Source organism: Betta splendens, chromosome 13 (assembly GCF_900634795.4).
Source record: "Betta splendens chromosome 13, fBetSpl5.4, whole genome shotgun sequence".
In the NCBI taxonomy this organism is placed as follows: Eukaryota; Metazoa; Chordata; class Actinopteri; order Anabantiformes; family Osphronemidae; genus Betta; species Betta splendens.
The window spans coordinates 1328687-1352746 of NC_040893.2; the positions used below are offsets into that span (position 1 = coordinate 1328687).

A 24060-nucleotide genomic window follows, 5' to 3' on the forward strand; every position below is an offset into this window, starting at 1 on the left:
CTTGGTCGTCTGCCTTTCATAGGGGGGTTTGTGAACTGCTCTTAGTCTAGCCTGTCGCCCAGGACCTGTTTGCTTTGGGAGACCCTACCAGGGGCATTTAGCCCCCGACAACATAGCTCCTGGGGTCATTCGGGCACACAAATCCCTCCACCACGATAAGGCAGTGGTTCTAGGAGGAGCAGTACAACCGGAGCAGGAACTTGGTTTGCGTTGCCAGCAATAAGTCAGTCCTGTTCCCGGTGCATGTTGGACTTCGGCAGGCCTGCCCTTTGTCACCGGTTCTGTTCATTATTTTTATGGACAGAATTTCTAGGCGCAGCCAGGGGCCGGAGGGGGTCTGGTTTGGGGACCACAGGATAGCATCTCTGCTTTTTGCAGATGATGTTGTCCTGTTGGCTTCATCGGGCCAGGACCTCCAGCGTGCGCTGGTGCGGTTTGCAGCTGAGTGTGAAGCGGCTGGGATGAGAATCAGTTCCTCCAAATCTGAGGCCATGGTTCTCGACCGGAAAAAGGTGGTTTGCTCTCTCCAGGTTGGAGGAGAGTTCCTGCCCCTAATGGAGGAGTTTAAGCATCTTGGGGTCTTGTTCACGAGTGAAGGAAGAAAGGAGCGTGAGTTTGACAGAAGGATCGGTGCGGCGGCTGCAATAATGCGGTCTGTGTATCGGTCCGTCGTGGTGAAGAGGAAGCTGAGCCAAAAGGCAAAGCTCTCAATTTACCGGTCAATCTACGTTTCTACACTCACCTATGGTCATGAGCTTTGGGTCATGACCGAAAGGACAAGGTCACGGATACAAGTGGCCGAAATGAGCTTCCTCCGCAGGGTGGCTGGGCGCTCCCTTAGAGATAAGGTGAGGAGCTCTGTCACCCGGGAGGAGCTCGGAGTAGAGTCGCTGCTCCTCCACATTGAGTGGAGCCAGTTGAGGTGGGTTGGGCATCTGGTTCGGATGCCTCCTGGACGCCTCCCTGGGGAGGTGTTCCGGGCATGTCCCACAGGTAGGAGGCCCCAAGGACGACCCAGGACTCGCTGGAGAGACTACGCCTCTCGGCTGGCTTGGGAACGTCTTGGGGTCCCACCGGAAGAGCTGGAGGAAGTGTCCAGGGGGAGGGAAGTCTGGAACTCTCTGCTAAGACTGCTGCCCCCGCGACCTGGCCCCGGATAAGCGGATGAAAATGGATGGATGGATGGATGGATGGTAGATACTGTTTAGATTTTATATTTAAATTGTAACAATGTTTATCTGTTGTTTTAGCACAGGCAGGCCTGTACTCTTGTTTGGTTTAATTTTTTGTCTGGTATTGTGTATTCTTACATTAGAAGGTTTTGACCTACATAATACTGAATATTTCACTAATCTACAATTCTGATTGCAGTACCTTTTGTTTTGATGAGGTGATGGTGAGGACAGCCACAGCTTTCATCTGGTAGAGGACTGCTTCCGCTCAGTCTTCAAAAAAGTGATGAGAACAAGGATCACCACATCTCCCTGGTCATCTATTTACAACTATACCTGTCCTGCTGCAGAAACAAATCTCCAACATAACCGTAGTTTACCCCCTACCCAGGACATGGACTGTTTACCCTACTTCCATCAAGCATTTCATCTGCAAGGCCCTGCAAAAGTTTCTGTTCTCAAACCCCCAGACTTCTTAATTAACTCAGTAACCTATACTTTGCACATTGGAGTGCAAAGATAACGGTTTGTTACAGCTTTGGAGTAGTGTTGCATTTTTTGGTTGACAATAAAGTTGGCTTTAAATATTACGTATTTCACTGAACTCTGTTTTTCTGAGCGGAAAACTTTTATTCAGGAAATCATAGTATTGGAATTACATGTTTTTCTCTTTCTAATATGGTAAGCAATAAAGGTGAACCGGCCATAAATAAAAAGCATGTGTAAATATAAAAAAATAAATATAAAAATACGTTAGGTCAATATATAATTTGAACCAATGCTTTTTGTTCTCAGGTAGGTCATGCAGTGATTGCTCTGAATATTAATGCACATTTTTTAAATAAAATTGTCACAGCAGCAGCACAAGTAAGACAAAAACTGTGTAAAATGTATTTATATTATTTCAGCTATGCTCTCAAACTTTTATTTATTTGTATAATGTAAGCTAAAGTAGTGTTTTCTATTAACAAGAGATTTCCAGGTAAGTCGTGTTGTGAATATTCAAGCTGCACAGGACATTTAGCATAAGCATTAGCAAACGTTAGTTGCTTTGTGAGGTATGCACTTCCGCACAGAGGTATGGTGAGCAGCTTCGCTTGCGACACACCCATAAAACAGAGCTTTAACTGATGGGAAGTGAAAACCACACATTGACAGTGGCAGTGTGGACGATCCAAAGGGTTTTATGGTATGGAAATTTACAGAGACCTTACTGAGACATTGAAGTCCAATATTCTTTAGTGTAAAAAGTATGATCAGTCTCCTTTAAAAATATAACTCATTTTATCTGGAGTTATATACGAGTGAGAGAGTCAGGATATTTATTAACAGTCCTTTAAATCACTCATTCAACTTTTGTTTAAAATAGGTATCAAACCAGGATTTCCAGGGTCAATGTGAGGCTTCTTAAACACCCATCCACACTAGTTGCTGATGTCACTGCTCAGAGTAGCACTATTCATATATTTGAAAAACTGAAAGTCTCTTAAAAATTCACTTGTATAGTTGAACATTGGTGATACAATATGATATAACTCGTTTTTTAAAATACATATATTTATATTTTGTCATTGTTGTATAAACATGGAAGTCAAACTCAGGTCTCCCACTCCAAAGTCACGGACTTAAGCCATTGAGCCACAGGATATCAAATCTGAATAAGGACATAGCTGAAGAGCTTTCTCCAGATGGGGAGAAACGCTTAGTCATTTTAAACATGTTGTAACAGCCCAGGGGCGTTATTCCTGTCCTGACTGGATAAGGCTTACTCTATGTGGGTAAAGTAACCGTTCTTGTGTTTGTACTGTTATAGTTAAAGTTAGGATTTAGCATTTTGTTCACGTGTAAGTGTATTGTGTTCTTGTTTTTTGTGTGCTGCTCCCTGAGGGAGGAGAGTGTGCGTGTGAGTGACCCTCGGTACAGTGATATATTACAGTAGATGTGTGAAAAATAAATGGCATTTGCACTCTGCTGAAGGAGAGTCCAAAACGGGACTGCACAGAATTATCTGGGGTTGTGCAGTTTATGAGACACAGATATTCTCACCTATAGATTAGCATAGGAATTAGCTGTATAGTTAGTCAATTAGCCTATCTGACCTGTCACTGCTAGTCGTGTATGACGTGTCTAGAAGGTTTAAGATAATTACTTTATTAAACAAAGACATGCTGGAGGCATTCACCGTGACTAGAAAATGCACAGTGAATGCTTCCACGCTGAATGTATTGCTGAAGAGTTGCTAAAAATAGCTGAAACATTTAAAACATATCTGAAAATAGCTTAAGCACATAAAGTATAGATGAATGCATCTGAACAGAACTGGGAGTTCTTTGAACAGAACTGAATATTTTCAGAAGAAGCTGAAGCAGTTGAATTTAAAATTAAGGAAAGTTCAAAGAGATCTGCTGAAATTCGAGAAACACTAAAAGTAAGGAAGTATTTAAAGGATTGCTGAATTTGATGAAATATAGCTGATTGTATCAAAATAGGTAAAAAGAGTTCAAGAGCTGAAAAAATAGTTGACAGTAGCTGCAAAGGGAGTAATTACATTTTAAATTTGGAGGTTGTGTTGGAGAAAATATATTTTCATCTATTATTCATGTCATTTATTATATTCATCTACTGTGATCATTCATATGTATCATTTACCTTTTTTACATTTTCCATTTATGGTTTGCATTTGCTGTGCATTATAACCCCATTGACAGGTGCACAGACTTCTAACCACAGGTTTTCAAGTATTGTCATATACGAAGAACAATTTTGTCAAATTTGCAATTTGCTCTGTGCTCCTACGCAGGCGTAGGGGTTCAAAACCACAAGAGGGGTTGGAGGAGTACTGCAATGCCTAATGTGTGTGTTTCTGCATGTTCAGCAATGATGTGATGATGTGATGATGGAGGCATGTACAAGTGTCAATAAAATGTTGTGCTTTGGGGAAGTTCGTTGGAATTGGTTGGTCTCTGAGTGAAGCGCTTACAACGCTAAGATCTCAGGCGAACTCCCCTTGGCCAAGTAAAATCTCTGGTTGGCTCTCAGTGTGCTATATTGTTCTCGTCTCTGTGTGTATCAGTGCTGTTGTGGTGTTTTCAGACCCAACATAATTTGGTCCTTCGAGCCGGATCTCAACAGTCCACGTCGTGGGAGGAGGGTGATGGAACACCGAAGCCTGCCGGAAGCCGGACATCTACTTGTCCGACACAAAATCCTGGGGCGTGAATTTGTCGCTGGGTCGGTGAAATAGATCCTGATCTTCCCTCCGACGGCGTTGAGGACGAGTTCCAGGAGACGAGCAATACAGCAACAATAAGTAAGTGTCCGTAATGCCATGATTGGGGTTGACTGGGCCCGGAATTCCAGGATAAATAACTAAAGGTTGACTAAGTGTCGTAATTCCAGAGTCGTGTTGGATCGAATATTCTAGAGTTGTGTTGGATCGACTGGGTTGACTGGAGCCGTAATTCCAGCGTACTTGTTAAGACGTTAACAAAACATGTGAATGATTGTATGAATGGGTCTATGTAGAGTGGAAACCTAACGGTGCTAACACAAATTCTATGCTTGACCATTGTCCCTAAGCACATTTAACTCCTTAGTGGGAGTCGCAGGGATTGTCCTGTTTGTCTTGTTTGTTCGACGTGGGTTTGGATCAAAGTTGAGAGGTTGGTTTGTTGGGACAGCTACATCCGCAGAAAACTAGTTTCTGTAGAAGCCTGGTGTAGTCGATGATCCTTGCAGACATTGTGACCGATCGTTGATCCTGACCAGTTTACACTTGAATGTCAAAAAGATTGTTCAGAATGGGTAACGGGAAAAGCAAACCTGCCACCATGGAGGGTGACTCCAAGTACATGGATAAATTTTCACCTGGCAGTACTAGACTTTTAAAGCTGTGGGAAAAGAAGTACAGGTTTGGGGGAAAACTGATTTACGGTCTGTGTGAGAAACTAGTTGAGAGATTAAAGGTTGAAGGTCTTAACACTCGCAGAGCTCCAAACATAATATCCATTGAAACCAAATGCTTTAACCGGTATAAAACCAGTCATTGATGATATGATAAAAGCAGGCATTATTATAGAATCTCCAGATGCTCAGTGTAACACTCCGATTTTTCCTGTTAAGAAAGCAGAATCAGGGGCATGAAGAATGGTTCAAGATATAAGAGCAGTGAACCAAGCAGTTGAGAGCCGTGCTCCGTGTGTGCCCGATCCCCACACATTACTTAACCAGCTAAAACCAGATAAGCAATGGTTCACAGTTGTGGATCTGAGCAATGCATTCTTTTACATACCATTAGCTAAAGAATCACAGGGATGGTTTGGGTTCACTTATCAGGGAAAGAAATACTCCTACTCCAGGTTACCACAGGGATATTGTGACAGCCCAACCATCTTTTCTACAGAAATACAGAATTGTCTTACAGACTTTGAAATGCCAGGCCACAGTCAGTGGTCTACGTGGATGACATTTTAACTGCTTCTGATACTAAGCAAAACAACAAGATTGCTGCACTTGCATTGTTCCGTCATTTAGCAAAGACGGTAAACAAAGCTTCGCTTTCAAAGTTGCAGTGGGTCAAACAGAATGTGACCTTTTTAGGACATGAACTGTCACCTTGCGGTCGCAGCTTCATAGCAGAGCTATGCAAAAATAACACAACCATTGTTAGATGTGATCTACTCTCAAACCATGTCCATGAAACAGAATATAGAGTGGACTTCAGAAGCTGAAGAAGCTTTCACTTCGCTGAAACAAGCTCTTACGGGTGCTACAGTATTATAGTAGAGTTTACCAGACTATTCAAAACTGTTTGTTCAAACAGTTGATTGTAAAGGCCATTTCATTACTTCTATGTTGGCCCAGAAAACAGGAGGTCGCTTCAAGACAGTACTTATTATTCCAAGCGTTTAGACCCTGTTGCATGCGCTTTACCATCTTGTGTATGAGCAGTGTGAGCAGCTGCCCTTGCAGTGCACTGCTCAGCGGAAGTAGTGTTGTTTCACACCCTCGAGCTGCTGGTACCACACGCTGTAGACATGCTGTTGACGCAGACCAAGATGTCCTTCCTGTCCAATTATTTATGGTCCGCATCTGCTTTTTACCCTATCTGCTCAACAAACAAACTCTCACCCCCTTAAGGTTTGGTCGCGCATTAAGCGCCGACATTTAATGCTGTGTTTGACCGCCCAATTGTTTATGGTCCGCATCTGCTTTTTACCCTAACCGATCCCACAACCCCTAAAGTCATAAAGCTAATGCATCACGTCTTTGAAACTCGGTGTCCCATCCCTTCTGACAGCACGGCACCCTCGCATGTAGGAGTGGGAATGTAAACATCTTCACCCCCGGTGCAATAAGGCGATTCCACCAGGCGCCGGGAGAACGAACCGGGATGATCGAAACATGATTATACATAAATACCGCTTTAACCCGTTACACCGCAGGAGTGTTCGGGGGGAGCCCTCCTTGGAAATATTCCCCCTTAAGATTCTGTCGCCCATTAAGCGCCGACATTTAATGTTGTGTTTGACCGACCAATTATTTACGGTCCGCATCTGCTTTTCAACCCCAGTCTCTGGCTCTTTCCTATCCGATCCCACAACCCTAAAGTCATGAAGCTAATGCATCACGTCTTTGAAACTCGATGCCCCATCCCTTCCGACTGCATGGCACCCTCGCATGTAGGAGTGAGAATGTAAACATCTTCACCCCCGGTGCAATAAGACTATTCCACCAGGCACCGGGAGAACGAACCGGGATGATCGAAACATGATTATACAAAATACCGCTTTAACCCGTTACACCGCAGGAGTGTTCGGGGGAGCCCTTCTTGGAAATATTATGTTGTAACACTATGTTGATTTGTTATGCGAAATAAGAGGTGTGAGGGTGTCCCCAGGGGGCTGTTGTAAAACCATTTGATCAGTTTTGGGGTGACTTTTATGGAGAAACCTGGTATAAATATAGGCGGAGTTGAAGCGTCAGAATCAACCCGAACCCAGGCCTTCACGCTAGATCCTCGTCTGACGTTGAAGCAGCGGTATGATTCGAGGTAAAGCTCCGACGACTCTCATTTCTTTGATTCTCCTGAAAATATGCGCTAACAAATTTCGGGGGGGTCGTCTGTCAGAGAGCGCTAGACTCCGTAAGTATGACTTCTTTTGCAAAATCAACCATTATTAGACTGTAGAACCCTTTGAAACAGTTTTCTTTTTATGGCAGATTGCCTTGCGCTACAGCGTCGCCAGAGCCAACAATTCCAACTGCAGTATAGGCACCAGGCGGCTCAACAAGCATTCAACGCCTTCCCAACCGGAGAGGCCCTTAGATTCGTCGGTCAGTTATTACATAATATAAGCCGATCAACATTTGAGCGTGCTGACCATAACGGCTGTTTTATTTTTTCTGAAAAAAGACGCTGAGATCCATCAGCCGCCACGGACCGATCACAGTCTCGACGGTGAGTACGGATATTGTGAAGCATGATTATATCGTTTTTATTCCGCCGGTTCTGTTGAAATAAACTCTCCTTTTTATTCACACAGTATCAGACGACGCTCTTCTGGAGGTGTCACCGGACACCGGAGAGATATTTACTGCCGGCGAGTGCGTCGTCAATGCGCCGCCATCCACCCCGGAGCTGTCGCAGCAACCACAAGAACAACAAAAACAACAAGAACCGCGGAGCCCTGAAGAGGAGTGTCTAAACGGCAGCTGGAACACGTGCTGTCCAGACAGCCGAGCGTGGAGCCTTCAACTTCCCAGAGCGGGGCCCCTGTGCTTCTAGCTGAGCAGCGCGTCCCGGAACAGGCGAGGCGAGCCCCCGTGCGTCGTCCGGGGACTCCTCCTTCAAGGGGTCGTTCCGGTAAGTTTCTTTTTTTTTTTTTTTAAAGAGGGTTGTTTCTATGTCCTGTGACTAACTCGAGACTGTTTTCATTTAGATTCCGCTCGTCCGGGGCTACGAGGGAGGAGGCGGTTCCGAGGATCGAGGCTGCTCTTCAATAGGGCCGTTGAGCACAGATTTGAGAGCGTCGTCTGGAATGTTATTGAGAGGAGTCTGATGATGAATGATTTGCTCCGCACGCTGATGTGAAAACTGTGCTGGAATGTCACTCATTTGAATATTAAACAACAAGATGGCTGATGAAAACTCTGATCTCAATGATTTACGAGCCGAATTAGAGGATGTGTTAACTTTGATATCCAATGGCCAAAGAGGGTTTCGGGGTGTGAACATAACCACCGAGCATTTTGATCGGTTGGATGAATTGGTCAATTATTTGGTGGCAAGAGTCGGAAGTGTGTCTCTGGTCTACTCCCCGAACTATGACTTTCCTAGCGGGGGTGATGAGTATGTTTCTGATTTTGATCGATTAGAACAGTCTGTAAACCTCTTCATTGAAAGACTGCAAAATCCCAGCCAGAGAAATAATGAACTCCCGTCAGAGGAGGGCGCACCCGAGTGCGGAGACAATGACGATGCTATGGAAGGAGCTCCTCCGAGCAGAGACGGCAACCCGGAAGCACCCCCTGACGGACCCCCGACGCACGACGCGGCGCAGAGGGGAAGCGGGCCTCCGATGAAACCAGGATTGTAACCAGAAACAGTTTCAATAACTTTGAAATAAGACGACTGCTTAATATCGTACAGACGGACGAGGTTGATTTTACGGGACTGTTATGGGGAATGTTGCCGAGATGGTGCAGCAGGCTTTAAATCAGACGCAGCAAGGCGACGTTATCCAGCTCGAGCTCAGGGGGGACATGCTGCGATCACAAGCGGCCGCTGTTGTGTCAGTCGCGGACGGCGTGGATTTTTCCCAATTTCAGGACCTGCTGGACGGCGCTGTTCAGTCCAATATGGAAGTGTTGACGGACGGCAGCTTGGAGCTGGTGATTCAGGTGCTGCGCAACCCCCGAGGGGGTGGTAAAAGGCTGTTGGCAAAGACCCTAGACTGCGAAATTGTTCAAAAGGAGAATCTGAATTATGTCAGCCCGTACCCAGCTCCTGAATATTACGGTTGTCAGCAAATGACTCCACCCTAGTCTCCGGCGGGACGTTTAATTTTAAAGCGGAGGCAAAGCGCTACTGCCAAAATGACACAGAGATTCTCATGAAGGCGTGCTTTGCATTTAGAGAGTGTTTTGTGAACGAGACGGCTCTAGACCCCTTCAAGCGAGCAACCATCGCCTCCGCGTGTATGTTTGTTTTCAGAACAAGTTTTCTTAAAGAAAACACTCTCGCCATTCCCTGTCCGTACGACTACAAGTATAGCAGCAAGCGCTTCTCAAACGCCTCTGTGCAGTGGTTAGAATGGGTGATGTTCAGAGACGGAGTGTTTATCCAGCACGCTCTAAACGGAGGTGAACGGAGCTTTGGACGCTTGCGGGTGGATGGCTATTGTGAGTCAGGCGCGGTGAAGGTCGCGTATGAATTTCTGGGCTGCTTCTACCACGGCTGCTTGGAGTGTTTCACAGGCAGCCGCGTTCACGCCTTAACGAGGAAAACTTTTGAAAGAATGCACGTTGAGACGCAGGAGAGATTGACAGAGTTGAGGTCAGAGTACGGGCTCCGTGTGATCACCATGAAGGAGCACAACTGGGATCTGCTGAAAAAGTCGCACCAGGGTGTGACAGCGTTCCTAAAAGCATACAAGGCCCCTGAGCCTCTAGCCCCACGCGATGCTCTGTACGGGGGGCGCACATGCCCCGTGACGCTGAGATACTCGGCGGGAGAAGATGAGGTTGTGAGATGTACAATGTGATTACAATACATGTGACTACGCAAAATGATACGGGTAAAAAGTAGATGCATTATGAATAAGTGAAATTAGAATGAGTACACACACACACGATGAATAAATGACACTAGAAAGAATTACAGGCTATCATGACAAATGCGCCCCTCCCAGAGATCCACCGCCTCCTGCAGGTCATGTCGCTCATGTTTTGACATAGCCCGCTCCGTCAGTTCATCTTGTATATCACCCAGAACCTCCACGACATTCTCTGTATCTTTCAGGCCGTGCAGAACGACTTTCCCCGGCCTGTAGCACTCTCTCCGCCGACACACGGATGTTGTATTTCTCAAGCAGTCTACTCGCCGCCGCAACGAAGCTGCTGGTCAGAACCCTCTTCTTTAGAGCTTCATAATATCTTCCCAGAAAGTACGGGGGTACTCCAAACAGGCAAGTGTGCTGCAGCTGGCTGGGATGTGAGGTCTGGCAGCCGTTGCAGATGAACTCGTTGTAGTCGTGAACTGCGATGTACAGAACCCGCGTCGCAAAGGCCTTTACAGTGTCCAGAAAGAGCCTCAGCAGAGGCCCGTCCAGCTCATCCCCGCTCTCCTCCTCCGGGGCGGGATGGAGGACCTCGCACCGCACTGACGTGATTGATCCAGGGGGTGCCACACTCGGTGCTGAAGCGGGCTACGAGCAGCCGACAGTCGGGGCCTCCGGGCGCGTGTATGCTCACTCTGTAGTACCAACGGTCGCTGACGGAGCCGCTGGTTTCCCAGACAAACTTTAGTATTTTCGGGTCGGGGTCCTCCATGTCGAACACTCCCATAGCGTCGCTCAAACTCTCCCCCTCGGTGTCCGTCACCGCTCGCATCCTCTTTTCAACGGGCTCATCTTCCTCGTCAGATTCGTCCTCCTCCATTCTTTCAAAAAGCTCACTCAGATACCCCGCTATTATGCCGCACAAAAGACTCCAGTCATTTGCAGTGACGGGCATCGTTACAGTGTCGGGGGAGAAAACCTCTCCGACTTTGAGCTGGTAAAGACGCAACTCCCCCGTGGGGTAGCAAAACACATAACCGATAGAGCCCAACGCTAGCTTAAGTTCACCCTTGAGAGACGCGGGAGGGCTCTCTGCACTCTGCACAACCGTAACTTTGTTTTCTTAGGAGCTCCGCGCTGAAACCGATTCTCCACCGCAACCCCAACGTTCACGCTGCTGATGATGTTGTCGGAATCCTCTGCCGCTGGAGAATCGGACATTTTCCTGTTTTTCTCCCACACACGACAGTCTCTGGTCACTACAAAAACCCCCATTGCAACGTCTTTATAAAGCCGCACGCTCGAGGAGGCGGCTGATAAAGGCCGTGCCACACAACAGTTGCGTTCTGATGATCACAACGCCCCTTTAACGCGGTGGATTAAAGTTCAACGGACCTTTGACTCTGGGGTTAAAGATCAAGCGCACTCTGACACTCTGGGGTTAAAGATCAAGCGCACTCTGACCCTAGGGTTAAAGATCAACGGTGAAAAGATCAAGTGACCTTTGACACTCGGGGCTAAAGATCAACGGTGAAAAGATCAAGTGACCTTTGACCTAGAGCTGTCAAAAACAGAGTTGATCGAAAGTGGGGTATATATTCTCTGGTGTGTACATATTTTTAAGAGACGCCTTCTATTTAAAGACACGAATAAGCTGAGGAGAATGAAAACAAGAACATGTTGCTGCTGCGGCACTGCCTGTTTAAAACCACAGATACTTAATAGTAAAAACGTCTGCAGTGAAAAAGCTAGTCACATTGAACTGCTACCACTGTAGTGTGTGTTGATGTACGTGTGGGTGGGTGTCTTTGCATCTGTGTCTGTGTGAGTCTGTTTGCTTGTGGTGCGGTTGATTTGTTAGGGGTTCTGTCTTCCGCCCAGGGTACAGGGACCCGCTGCCTGGGTGGTCTCTTTTCTGCCGGCCCCCACCAATTGCCAACCTTGTGCTGCGGGCCCTCCCCTCACCCTGACTTTTACAAATGGCATTATTCATGCACCAACGTCTGCCTCACCCTTTGGGTGAACAATGTTAAGCTACAGCTTTACTAACCTTGTAGAGGGACACTCAAGACCTGAGCTGAAAAACAGGTTTTAAACCTAACTGTAAGTATTACTGATCACTACCAATATCAATAATGTGTAAATATGGAAATTGTGATGTTGTATGTCATAGATATTATTAAGTAATACAAGATTATTTATAACAATGCATCTTTTTTGCAACTTTTTAACACTGGTCAACTTTTCATCGTGTGCCTTTATCAGATTAGTGTTTTTTTCAACTTAGTCAGATTTTTTGTGATCCTTAACGATACCCTGCTTTTGCTTTTGAATGATCAATTATGACTATTTTAAGGTCCCAGCACATGCAAAATTCACTTTTTGGACATTCTGGTACATTTATATGACTCCCTGGTTCATGTTAAGACACTCCTGGTGTGTTAGAAGTACACCCCCTACTTATTTCACATTTTGTGAGTTTATCCAATCCGGTTCAAGAGCCATCGGTTTCAAATTTGACGGACTATGTACGTCTGCATTCTATTGACCACTCACAGAACCAGCTTCGGCCCAGCGGAGCAAGAAAGGAGAACTTTATGGATTCATTTTATTGTAAATGGGCCGGTGCCAGCACCGCTGACTAAATGCTTTTTTGTCTGTGGACACCATTTTACCTCCAACTGCTTTGAAAACGAGGGTATACTTATTACTGGGCTTGAGGATGAAAATGGGCTCTGTTCCTACAAGATGTGATCCACTTGCTGCTTCCCCAAACGTAAGTACATGCTTGATACTTATTTGATATATGTACTCCAGAAGTTTCTCCATTCATAATCTAGCTTCCCTCCTGTGTAAGGAATGCTAATAGCTAAAACAGTTGATGCAAACAGCGACAGAGAGAGACAGTGTTGCAAGGTGCCGCCATGCAATTTGGATGAATCCAAGCCTTTTCAGCTTTTGTCCGGTTTGAATCGTGTGATATATGGTGCTGAGGTCATTCACTTAGCTCACGTTCTAGCGCCACCGTCATGTTAGCCGCTAGCGCGATGCTAGCACAGCGTTATCAGCTAGCGCTAGCCTCCAGCGCTGACCTTCACATGACGTTCTGTACAACTTGGGTTTAGCTGCGATAGTTGTGAGAGTCAGCTGTGTTTCTAATTACTACTGAGCCTGTCGTGTGTACGTCGTAGCCAAAGTAGACCTGTGAATTTGGGTTATGGCAAGTTCTATCTAAGTCTAACATGTATGTTGTTGCTGTCTTCTCGTATGTGCTGACGCCTGTCATGATCTAGGTTTTTGTTTCCGGTTTTATTTTGAAAGGACTTTGTTTTCATTCATGTTGTCATATTCCAGTTTCCAGTTCCTGTTTTATTTTGAAGGACTTCCTGTTTCAGCCAGATCACACCTGTTTCCTATGTTATCTCCGGTTCACCATGCACACCTGTCAATAGTTAGTAATCACCGCCAGTATTTAAGTACCACCTCAGCCAGCAGTCAAACGCCAGATTGTTGCGAGTGTTACTTCTCTTTCCAGCATTATTATCCATGAAGCCTGCCTGTGCATCTGACCATCGCCTGTTCTTGATTACCCGTTTGCCTTGTCCTACCTGTACAGCCGTGAGTAACCTGTGTTTATCCAGCCTGTTTGACCGCCGCTCTGCTTACCCCCTTTGAACTGACGCCGATTGCCTGCCTGTGTATCAACCTCTGCTTGTTGTACTACCTTGGATCTTGCCTTGACCATTAAATCTGACGACACTTATCTTTTGGTGTCCAAAGCTGTGCATGTGGGTCCGTCATATCAAGATTGACAGAACAATCTGGCCAAACTCGGACAGCCAACCGTAATCAGACAGGTGTTTTTGGGGCTTTGTTTTTTCCCTCTCCTGGTTTTCTTTTTTATGGAGCGCACTTTATTTTTACCTGCCCCGGTTTACCGGAGCATCTCCGTTGGTGCTTCGAGGAGCTCACGAAGAAAGGAGGCTTCTGGCGTAAAGGCACGGCTTCGCGTGGTGAAGCTGGCAGTGGAGATCCTCAAGGAGGAACACTGGTGGCTTCACTACCCTGGGGTAAGGGCACTGTTCGCCAGACTCCAGGCGCTGCAGGCAGATTTGAAACGCGCGCAAACCACAGTCTGTCCCGGCCACGGAATCACAGTCTGTCCCGGCCACGGAATCACAGTCTGTCCCGGCCACGGAATCACAGTCTGTCCCGGCCACGGAACCACTGTCTGCCTCAGCCACGGAACCACTGTCTGTGTCGGCCACAGAACCACGGTCTGCCCCAGTACCGCAAGCCCGACCCAGTCACAAAACCACAGCCCGACTCCCCCAGTCCCGCAGTCCTGTCCAGCAGCACTATGGAGTGGCTTCAGCTCCACTGCTCGCCCCTAATCATGTTTCTCCTGAAGGAGCTCCTCGACACTGCTACCACGGCCACCGACCCCCAGGTCCGGACGGATGCTCCTGCCCCAGCACCGCAGCCGGCTCCTGCTCCCAGGACCCAGCCCCGTAAGAATCCTGCTGCACCGGTTCCTCAATCACGTCTCACCCAAGCCCCTGTGCTCCAGTCTGCACCAGCCCCTGTGCTCCAGTCTGCACCAGCCCCTGTGCTCCAGTCTGCACCAGCCCCTGTGCTTCAGTCAGGTCAGTCATAACACGCTCAGGTTTCAGATCAGCCATGTCACGCTCAGGTTCCAGATCAGCCATGTCACGCTCAGGTTCCAGATCGGCCATGTTACGTTCAGGTTCTAGTCCAGTCAGGCCACGTTCAGGTTCCAGTCCAGTCAGGTCACACCCAGGCTCCAGTCCAGTCAGGTCACGCTCAAGTTCCAGTCCAGTCAGGTCACGCTCAGGCTACAGTCTTGCCTGCAGGTGCGGGTCTCGGTGGTCCGACCATGCCTGCAGGTGTGGGTCCTGGTGGTCAGACCACGTCTGCAGGTGCGGTTCCCGGTGGTCCGACCATGTCTGCATAGTTCCTGGTGGTCTGGCGCGGACCACGTCTGCCTTAGCCCCTGAGGGTCCAACCGCGTCTGCCTCAGCTCCGGGTGGTCCAGCACCGACCGTCTCAGCTCCTGGTGGCCCGGCGGCTACCACATCTGCATCGGTTCCTGCTGGCCCACCATCTGCCACGTCTGCCTCGGTTCCTAGTGGCCCGGCTCCGGCCACGTCTGTCCTGTCTCCACGTTGGGAATCGTCTATGGTTCGGGCTCCGGCGCCACGTGTGTCCTCGTCTCCAGTCCCGGCTCATCGCCGGCTTTCGTCTCGTCCGCCTGTCTGGTGGCCTCGCCCTTGGCCCACCCTGCCGCAGGAGTGGCGCTGCCTCCTGCGTCGTCGACCACCTCGGCGGTCCTGCCTCTGGGGTGGCTGTCGTCTGCTGTGGCAGTGGCACGATCGCTGCTGTCGCCAACCGCCTCGACCCCTCATCCTCCTGCAGCGTCGCCCGCCTGGAGGATGCCGTCACTCGTGTTGGGCCATTGAAGGCGTCTTGTTTAGACGTCGGCCTCCTTGGACGCTAGCCCAGCCCTTGGGCACTAAGTGTGCCGCTCATCCCCAGCGGCTGCTGGGCAAGATCTTCCCTCATCACCACCTTCCTTGAGGGGGGGGGAGTTTGGACTTTGATTTTTCCTGTGCCTTGGACTTATGGACTCTTGTAAATTGGACTTGGAGTCACCTTTTGGTATCTGGTGGGGTTTCCCTTGGCTGTATGTTTTGGGGCGTGAGTTTCTTTTTTGGGAAGTTTGTGTTGTGCCCTCCCCCAGTCCGCCCTCCACCCGCCCCGTTGGTGTTCTGTGTGGGCTCGTTCTGAGTTTTTGCCCTCCGCCGGTCCTCCCTCCGCCCAACCTGCTTGGTTGTTTTGGTTTTTGGGCGTCTGGAATATGCCCTTGGGGGAAGGGTTCTGTCATGAACCTGGGCTGTTCCGGTTGTTTTCTGGTATGTCATGTTCATTTCCTGTTTTATTTTTTGGTGTTCCCGGTCTTGGTTCTGTGTGTTTACTTCCTGTTTTATTTTCATGCACTTCCAGTTCCGTCCAGTCATGCTTAGTTCACTTTTGTTTCCTGTCATGTGTCATCAATCACTGGTCTGGTCGCGGAACGGTGGACCAGCTTTATACCCTCAGCAGGGTGCTTGAGGTGGCACAAAGTGGTTTAGAAGTCGCCAATGAAATTATTATTATATAAGTGTCTGTTGTGTGTTCAAATGTGGTGAGTATTAAGCGCAATGGTTTCTTATTAAATACATATTATAATTAAATCGTCTTTTTATGACTATGACTAGTCATGCCAAATCCCATATCCTCAGATAGCCCAGTAATTAAAGTGATACTTCACCACTGAAAAGCAAGTTGTGTTATAAATATTTTACATTTTATTAGGAAAATTGTGCAACACAGACCATTGATGGTAATGAGCAAAAAGGGAAAACAGAAGTAATGTTTGTTGTGGCTGAAAATGGTCATATCCATACAACACCCAGAATGCATTGTACTCTGACGAGTCACCTGAGCTGCAGTGATTGGACCTACCTGTTGTTTAGCTCCACCTTCTCTCAACTAGTGATGTGTCGTTCGTCAAAGATTTGTTCAATATGAACTAATTTTTTATATGATTCGGGAGGAATGAGTACTTGTTCAGTTCCATGCAGTTAAGGACTTGTTCAGTTCCAGGCAGTAACTTCGCTCGCCACATGGCAGCAGCTGCTTAAGCTCAGTCAGCAGGACAGTAAATAGAAATGATTTGTTGACTTATTCAATTGAGTTGTTCTTTTATCATGTGACAGCCGAGCCGCTATCAGATGTGAATAATTATTCGTTTTTTGTGGCTCTAGTTCCTATTTGTATTTTGAAACTTTACTTCTGGTCACGAGTCGCCCCAGCTGGCGCTCGTTTAGGCATCAGGCTCTGTATATTAATCCAGTAGCTCACACAATGTAGTTTCCAGATTGTGTTATTTGCCAGCATTCCAGCAGTTGTATATTGTATGTCTAGCTCATGTTTTGACCTCAATCCTGTTTCTTATGTCAGCTTGTCTCGTCCTTTGGAACCCGTTGCTAGTTTTTGACCTACTGTGTTTTGATCTGTGCCTGCTCCGACCGCCGCCTGTACCTTTGCCTGAACTATCTCTGTGTACTGACCTGCGTCTTTCGCATTTCAAGAAGGAGGTTTAACAAACTCTGAGTTTAGTTTAAACTCAGAGTTGACTTACACTGAGTTTGCAAACCTGGAGTTTTCGGTTTCAGAACATCTGAAAAGAGTTGGTTTAAGCAACTCCGAGTTGACTGACTCAGAGTTAAGCGCATGCACCGTGACGATACGAAGCCCTGATCAATGGAGTGAAGATATTACGAGTCACCATGGCAACAGGACAACAAAAGAGGCCGGAAATGGATATGATACCTCAAGAATATAATGACTACGAGCCTATATTCCGTAGAAAAAGCAACACGGCTGCAGCAGCGAAAGAGAAAGAATTAGCTTGGAAGAAAATAGCTGCTCGAGTCAATGCGTAAGTTTACATTTTAAATAATGTTAGTATTGTTGTTATATTTCACTTGTCAAGTAAGGACTTGTAAAGTAATTGTTTACTCATCTAAGGAGTTACTTCAGTAATTACATAAAATACCAATTTTTGTATGAATTAAAAGTGCAGTGTTATGTCTCACGTCCCGGTCTCATTACACACACCTGTCTGTCATTTGTTATGGCAAAAATTGTCTCTTCCTTATTTCTATGTCTCTTCCTTATTTCTATGCAGTTATTATACGAGTTATGACTTATGTTCTGCAATTAATATCTTGTGTTTTGTCTTACTGTATGCATTTGACATTTCACCTACATTGTTCAATGGTTGTCTCTGCCTGATAGACTCTCAACTCTAGCTCCCAAACCCAAGGCCGGGGAGTTGTGTCTCTGTCTGTTGAGACTTGGTGCTCCTTTCTCACAGATAGTTGGACGTCAGCAATGCAGGTGTGAGAAAGTAAAAATCTTCACACACACTGCGACAGGGAGGAGATGGTGCGTGTAATTTGATTGGGTTAGAAAGACATTCCACCCTAGTCGGACAGAGAAGCTAAAAGGCAGAAGCAACTTGAGGATCGTGGGCTCTTTGCAACACACCTTCGTGGTGTGTGCACTGATCTCCCCAGCTGGTTTTTGGTTTGTTGATGTGCACGATCAACATCCATGCTTTTTATTTGCTTTCCCCATTATTTTTATTTTCTTTATTATTTCAATAAATCGCACAAAAGGACAACTCTCTCATCTACTTCTTTATGGAAAATTTCCACCTCTTTATGGAAAATTTCCACCACACATTACTACTCACCGCCAGCATTTAACCGCCACCAGTCCCATTAGTATTTGCCAGATTGTTGCACGCATGTCGTCACCTTACAGCAGTACTCGTTCAGCGCAACTTGTCTTCGACCCTGTTTCTGTTTTCCCGAACGCAGTTTCTCGCCTGATCCCGACCGGTATTGTAGACTTGCTTATTTTGTTGCTGAACCTTGCTTGCTACTGGACCTGACTAAGCCTGCTAATTTGGACACGTAAATCTGAGCATTCTGTTATGACCCACGCCTGTTACCGAACCCGATTTCGCCTGCTCCCTTTGTGCCTCAATCCCGTGTTTATCAGTGTATGACCTGGACTGCTTGTAACCTCAACTGCTGGAATAAACCTCACTTTTTAACCACTTACCTCGTGTCCTGAAGCTGTGGGTCCTCTCTCTGCCGCTCTGTGACATGGTTGATGTGGGGTTGGTAAAGTAATGACAATTCAATAATCCAATACGTTTTAAGGAGAGCAATTTTTACATTAATCCAATTAGGTTTTTAAAAGTTACCCAAAACTCATCTAATAATAAAAGAATTTAATTTAAATTTTTATGTAGGTGCAATCCTGCAGGCATAAAAAGAACGTGGCTAAAAATGAAATATAAAAACATAATTCAAACAGGTATAAGGCACCATCATGTCATGGGTGTAGACTACCTGACTTTACAACATTTGACATATTAAATAACTAAATAGCATGCAGAGTATAGCAGTGCAGCAGCATTTTCAATATGGCTATAATGTTTTCACACAGTTAAATCATTTGACTTCTACTCAGCCAACAGAAAGAAGGCAGAGACTAGAACAACTGGTGGAGGACCTGCACCACCACCACTGACGCATGCAGAGGAGAAGGCCCTCAGCATGAACACTGGAAAGCAGAGGCTGAAGGAATTCCTGGAGGGAGTTCATCAGAACCAGTCACTCCCCAGGATACAAGTGCATGTGTAAAATGTAAGAGGCCTACCTATAAATTTGATTTTTTACATAGGCTACTTTTGATATATCTATTTTTTAGACTCTGGGTTGGGTTCTTTGTTGGTCTTAACAGATTCCGATGGTAATTTATGAATCCTCCTGTCACAACAGAAGCCCAGGATATTGTAAGTAAACTACTAAATAAAGCTTAAATTATGATAAGCAGTATTATAAAGTGTAATATTAATACAGTTTATACACATGATTTCTGATGTTTGTGTTGCGTAGCCTAAAGGATGTACAGTAACTTGATGTCCAAGTATAGTGACTTTATTATCTCCCTTCTGCACCAGAGTGTGGAAGAACAGCAGGAGGAGGGTCCGTCACATTCTGCTGCACAGATGCACACAGTTCAGTGATGTTCAGTAAATGCCAGAGTTCAATTCTGTAAGAGTAATAAGGAACTATGTCATGTAACTCTAAATCTTCTGTATTTCCAGTCACTGGTTAAGGAGTTGTATAAATCTCAAGGAAATGTTATACTTGGACCGCCAGATTGAAAAGACAGATCTAGAAATTGAAATTCTCAAACAAAAGCTGGAGGTGAGTGTATAGTTAAAGGTGAATTGTATGAATTATTGGAAGAATCATAAAATTTAACAATTGCCTTTGTATTTGTAGGAAATGAAGAAAACCAAATAAATTATGATTTGCATCTATTCAGTTTCTTTTATTGGTGGTGGTGGTGATGGTTGATTAAGACATTAAAGCAAATCTGTCCATCCACTCTGCAGATCACTGTGATGGAAGGAGTCTCCTCAGGGTCTTGTATTTGTAGGGCAGGGTGTTGCTCCCCTCTAATAATTGCAATATTGTGGAGAACAACACATGTCACATTAATGTCACAGGCCTCTCAGGTGTTTCCCTGAGGTGACGTAGGCACTGAAGACGTGCTTTCAACAGGCCTCTGGCCATTTCCACCCAGACTCTTGTTCTGCAGGGCCACATTAAAGCGCTGCTGTTGCGCTGTTTTGGTCTCTGTGCGAAGGAAACAGGTGAAATCTATGAATGTACTGAAAAATTAAACAAGGTATTTAAACACTGTTCACTTTAAAAAGGGGCCGAGACCGAAAACCTGCTCACGACCAGGTTAGGTTCACAGAGTAAGTTGCCACAGTAACTGACTCATTGTTTCGATTACCTCTCTTCTTGAAACGGGCCCCTGCTCCTGCCTTACGATTACATTTTTGAATTTCCATCCGTTTCGGTGCTGTGCATGTGGGTCCAGCGTCCAGCGAGACCTGACAATTGGTCAGTTTTGATGCTAGTAAGATCTAGTGATTTGTTTGGATCAATAACCAAAAAAGTAACGTTTACTTGAGTACTTAAATGAAAACTACTATGTGCTAATAAGTATAGTGTACTTAAAATTAGCCCTGTGATATTTACTTATTTCTGTGTGGAACTGTGTGGATTTTAATCCACTTTTTTTCAGTGTATGAGCCCTGATCTAAATCTTATTGAACACCTGTGGAAGGAGCAGAATCTTGCCTTCCAGAGAAGGACCCTACAAATCTGAGATTACTGGAGCAGTTTGCTCAGAAGGAGGGCCAAAATACCTGTTGAAAGGTACAGAAATCATTTGATTGCGTTGATTGCTTCAAAAGGTTGCTCAATAAAATATTAAGACAAAAACAGAAAGTGGGAGTGGCTAAAAGCAAGGAGCTAGATTGGGCCAGATTTTTGAAAATCTGGCTGAATCTCTCTCGCTGCAGTTTATAGCTGTCCTCAGGAGCTGCACTTACACTGACCTCTCTCAATGCTCCAGGGCTTATACTTCATCAAGAGGCCTTGTGACAGACCAGTAGTGACGCGGACCATCCTCTACCCTTCACCCTTCCCTCTCTTTTCTGCTCTTAATGTGCCTTTTGTTTGGTGTCTAATGACAGCTGTGATGGAACCGTCATGCTCCATGAGCATGCTGGCCCCCAGCCAGGCCTTCATTTTTCTGCTGCCACCACCTCTCTGCTCATCATTCTTTCTATCCTGTCCCTGCACCAGAGAAACTGTGTTCAGTAGCTCTAAACTGTCATCTCCTCACCCAATCTAATCTTGTCTAGGTAGCGCTATATGCCAGTTTCATTTAGGCTTGTTGTTTAGCAAAATATTTGTGTGTTTATAGATACATGTTTACAGAAATATCTTGTGCTCCAGTCTTCAGATAGTTTTATCCATAGATCCATCCATAGAACCACTCTGCCCCTTGGGGACTTTTGTTTCCGGCTACGTGCGGGACGCGTGGGATTCCTGGTGCCCCGTGTGTCTGAAGCCTCTGTCCATCGAGGATGCAGAGGATCTATTCATATTTTGGACTTTGATAGCAGGGCTACTAATGATTGGCTTTGGTGGTGCCCTGCTTTATCGGAAGATTGGAAAGATTGGAAAATCTGCGTCCGGATTATTGGCGAGTCCACCGGCCGTGGAGCTACAGACGCCGACAGGGCCATGGTTACTCGGCTGACGGAATTACACCAGAGGATGGCCCGGATTGAAGGACTGACAATTACCATCTCAGCTCGTTCGGATGATTTGCATCAGAGGATGACCCGGATTGCAGGACTGACTAGTAAGATTTCAGCCCGTTTGGAGGAAGACAAGAGACTGAGGGAAAACATCTGCAGACAGACTGAACACTTGGTGAATATGGTGACAGCCATGTCTGACAGGCTTGAAAGGATGTCACGGGTGAACCATGGTCCCACAAGAGGCGATGAAGCCCTGAGTTCTGACCGATTGGAGTATTGATCTAGACAAATTAGTCGTGGATTGTTAAAATGTATTAGAATTGGCTGTGTAATATTCTGTCTCTTCTCCCTCACCCCTCCCTTCCCGAGTCCAATCTAGCTTACCAGCTGTACTTCTATCTATCTTCTTCCCCTGTTGTGAGTCCCTTCAAGGACAACTGTTGGACTGACCTGTAAACATCTTGGTCGGCCTCGGTCTTACTTCTATAAACAACACTTCACTACACTGATTCAGATACACCCCTGTACAGTATATCAAGAACATCTTAATTTTTTTAATTCTTAATCTCATCATTTCAAAAGCAATACAAGAAAACTAACATTTCACTATTTGACATACAGTTCAAATACACAGACAGTAATGGTTTACATATAGAACAAGCATAAAGTCGTGCACACACATCATTTTTTATAGTTGGAAGTTATAGCCGTTTACTCCATAATTTCAAACAACACTTGTTTAATGTCTGGAAGAATAAGCCAAAGTTTCAATTTGTAGTATTGTATATGCCCCTACAAACTATTAACACCTACATACTAAATTGAGGTTATTGTTGTCATAAACATATGCCATTGCATACATGTATAAAACGTTTACTTTTTATTTGTTGCTGGTTAAATTGTAATTATATAATTTTCTATTATATATATGTACACACACACACACACACACACACACACACACACACACACACACACACACACACACACACACACACACACAGTACAACTATTTTATGAATTTGTATTTTTCTCTTTACAGAAACAATGTATTTTTGTGTAATTATTAAAAATGAGCTTTTGTATTGTGACCTCTTTCCAGGATGTATGTATTTATGTATGTATTTCCACAATTATTTGTGGTGAGTGAAGTAAAATAAATAATTTAACCATGAGATGAAACACCTTCATGTCATACATTTCTCAGAACACTAGATGGAGCTGTGATCATACGCCAGGCAGTTCTTACTCACCCAGCACTTAAAAATACTTGTTCCCTACATACTCAGCAGAAGGCATACAGCTGGCTGCTCCTACTGTTTGGTTCTGTACCCAATGATGCTTATGTTTTCATTTGACATCGTCAGTTCATTTTCATAACCGATAACATACAGGTCACCTGGGTGCTGAAACCAATCCAGCTATCATTGCCCAAAAGACTGAATAAAACTTACAGAGGTCACTAGCCCATCACAGGATTATTCATACTTATACGTAGAGTATAACAGAGACAACCACTACATTACAATGCTACTGAGACCTCTTGAGAAAATGATTGTTTATTGCAATGAAAAGCACTTACTTAGGTACATGCACTAAATGCTGTTCTGGTTTGACTGTAAGCCTCACTAGATGTGATTGTGTTCATTTGTGCTACAAAACATGATCACACAAATGATGAAAACACCATTAAACTGTGTTTGTGCAGATAAAGCAATGCAGTTGCTATTTTGTTTTTAAATTAATGTCACTTTTGGTAATTTAGTAATTTCTCTCTTAAACAACACAACTGACAACTGTAAATATGTCTAAATCTGCATAAAAAATAATAAAGTGGAAAGTACCAAGTTTAGACACAACTACTTCAAACAACGTCTCTTTATTAATGTAGCAGGACACATGCACAGACCACTGTGATTAAGCTAAATAATTCATATTATATTGTATTGATATTGACCAGCATTCTCTATGTACTGTTTTTATTTACTTCATATATAATGTAATTTGTAGTTTAATGTACTTTACTGAACATATCATTATCGTCATTGGGTTAACAAAACATAGCTTATAAGCATATTTATAACTACAGATTAATGTCTATAAAAGGTCATTTGTTTTCTAATTTAGACCCAGTTCAATCATGCCTGATGTTTTTTAACATTGTGTGCAGACTCCTGCTGTGGAGCTTAAAAATTATTTTGTTTGTGTAGTGTCCTCAGGTATTACCCCTGGATTTCCTCTAGATCATTAAATTGATTAATTTGTTAGCCTGCTTGAGGTTTATGTTGCTACTGGTTAAGACATAGAAGAGAGTTATAGCTTATATAGCTTT

At 45.1% G+C, this 24060-nt stretch overlaps 1 protein-coding gene across 6 annotated transcripts; it reads left to right on the forward strand.

Moving 5' to 3' along the window:
- Positions 1-7283: 7283 nt before the first annotated feature.
- On the forward strand, positions 7284-23849 carry LOC129605050 (Golgi-associated RAB2 interactor protein 5B-like). Of its 6 annotated transcripts, XR_008696522.1 has the most exons (12): positions 7284-7317; positions 7395-7508; positions 7588-7632; positions 7718-8037; positions 8114-13403; positions 13488-13570; positions 13733-14598; positions 19064-19239; positions 19337-19388; positions 19557-19613; positions 19704-19806; positions 19885-23815. XR_008696522.1 is itself a non-coding variant. In XM_055514228.1 (6 exons), exon 1 carries the CDS (start codon positions 14633-14635, stop codon positions 15548-15550), a length of 918 nt encoding a protein of 305 aa, XP_055370203.1. In that variant the 5' UTR covers positions 14605-14632; the 3' UTR covers positions 15551-17456; positions 19064-19239; positions 19337-19388; positions 19557-19613; positions 19704-19806; positions 19885-23849. The 6 variants fall into 6 exon arrangements, 2 of the variants coding, with proteins under 2 accessions (XP_055370203.1, XP_055370204.1); XR_008696520.1 differs by having other exon boundaries at positions 8114-13570; XR_008696521.1 differs by having other exon boundaries at positions 13488-14598.
- Positions 23850-24060: the final 211 nt, after the last annotated feature.

What these genes read in the sequence shown, in the direction of transcription:
- LOC129605050 (XM_055514228.1), top strand. Translation starts at nt 14,633, where the DNA reads ATGTCACGCTCAGGTTCCAGATCAGCCATGTCACGCTCAGGTTCCAGA.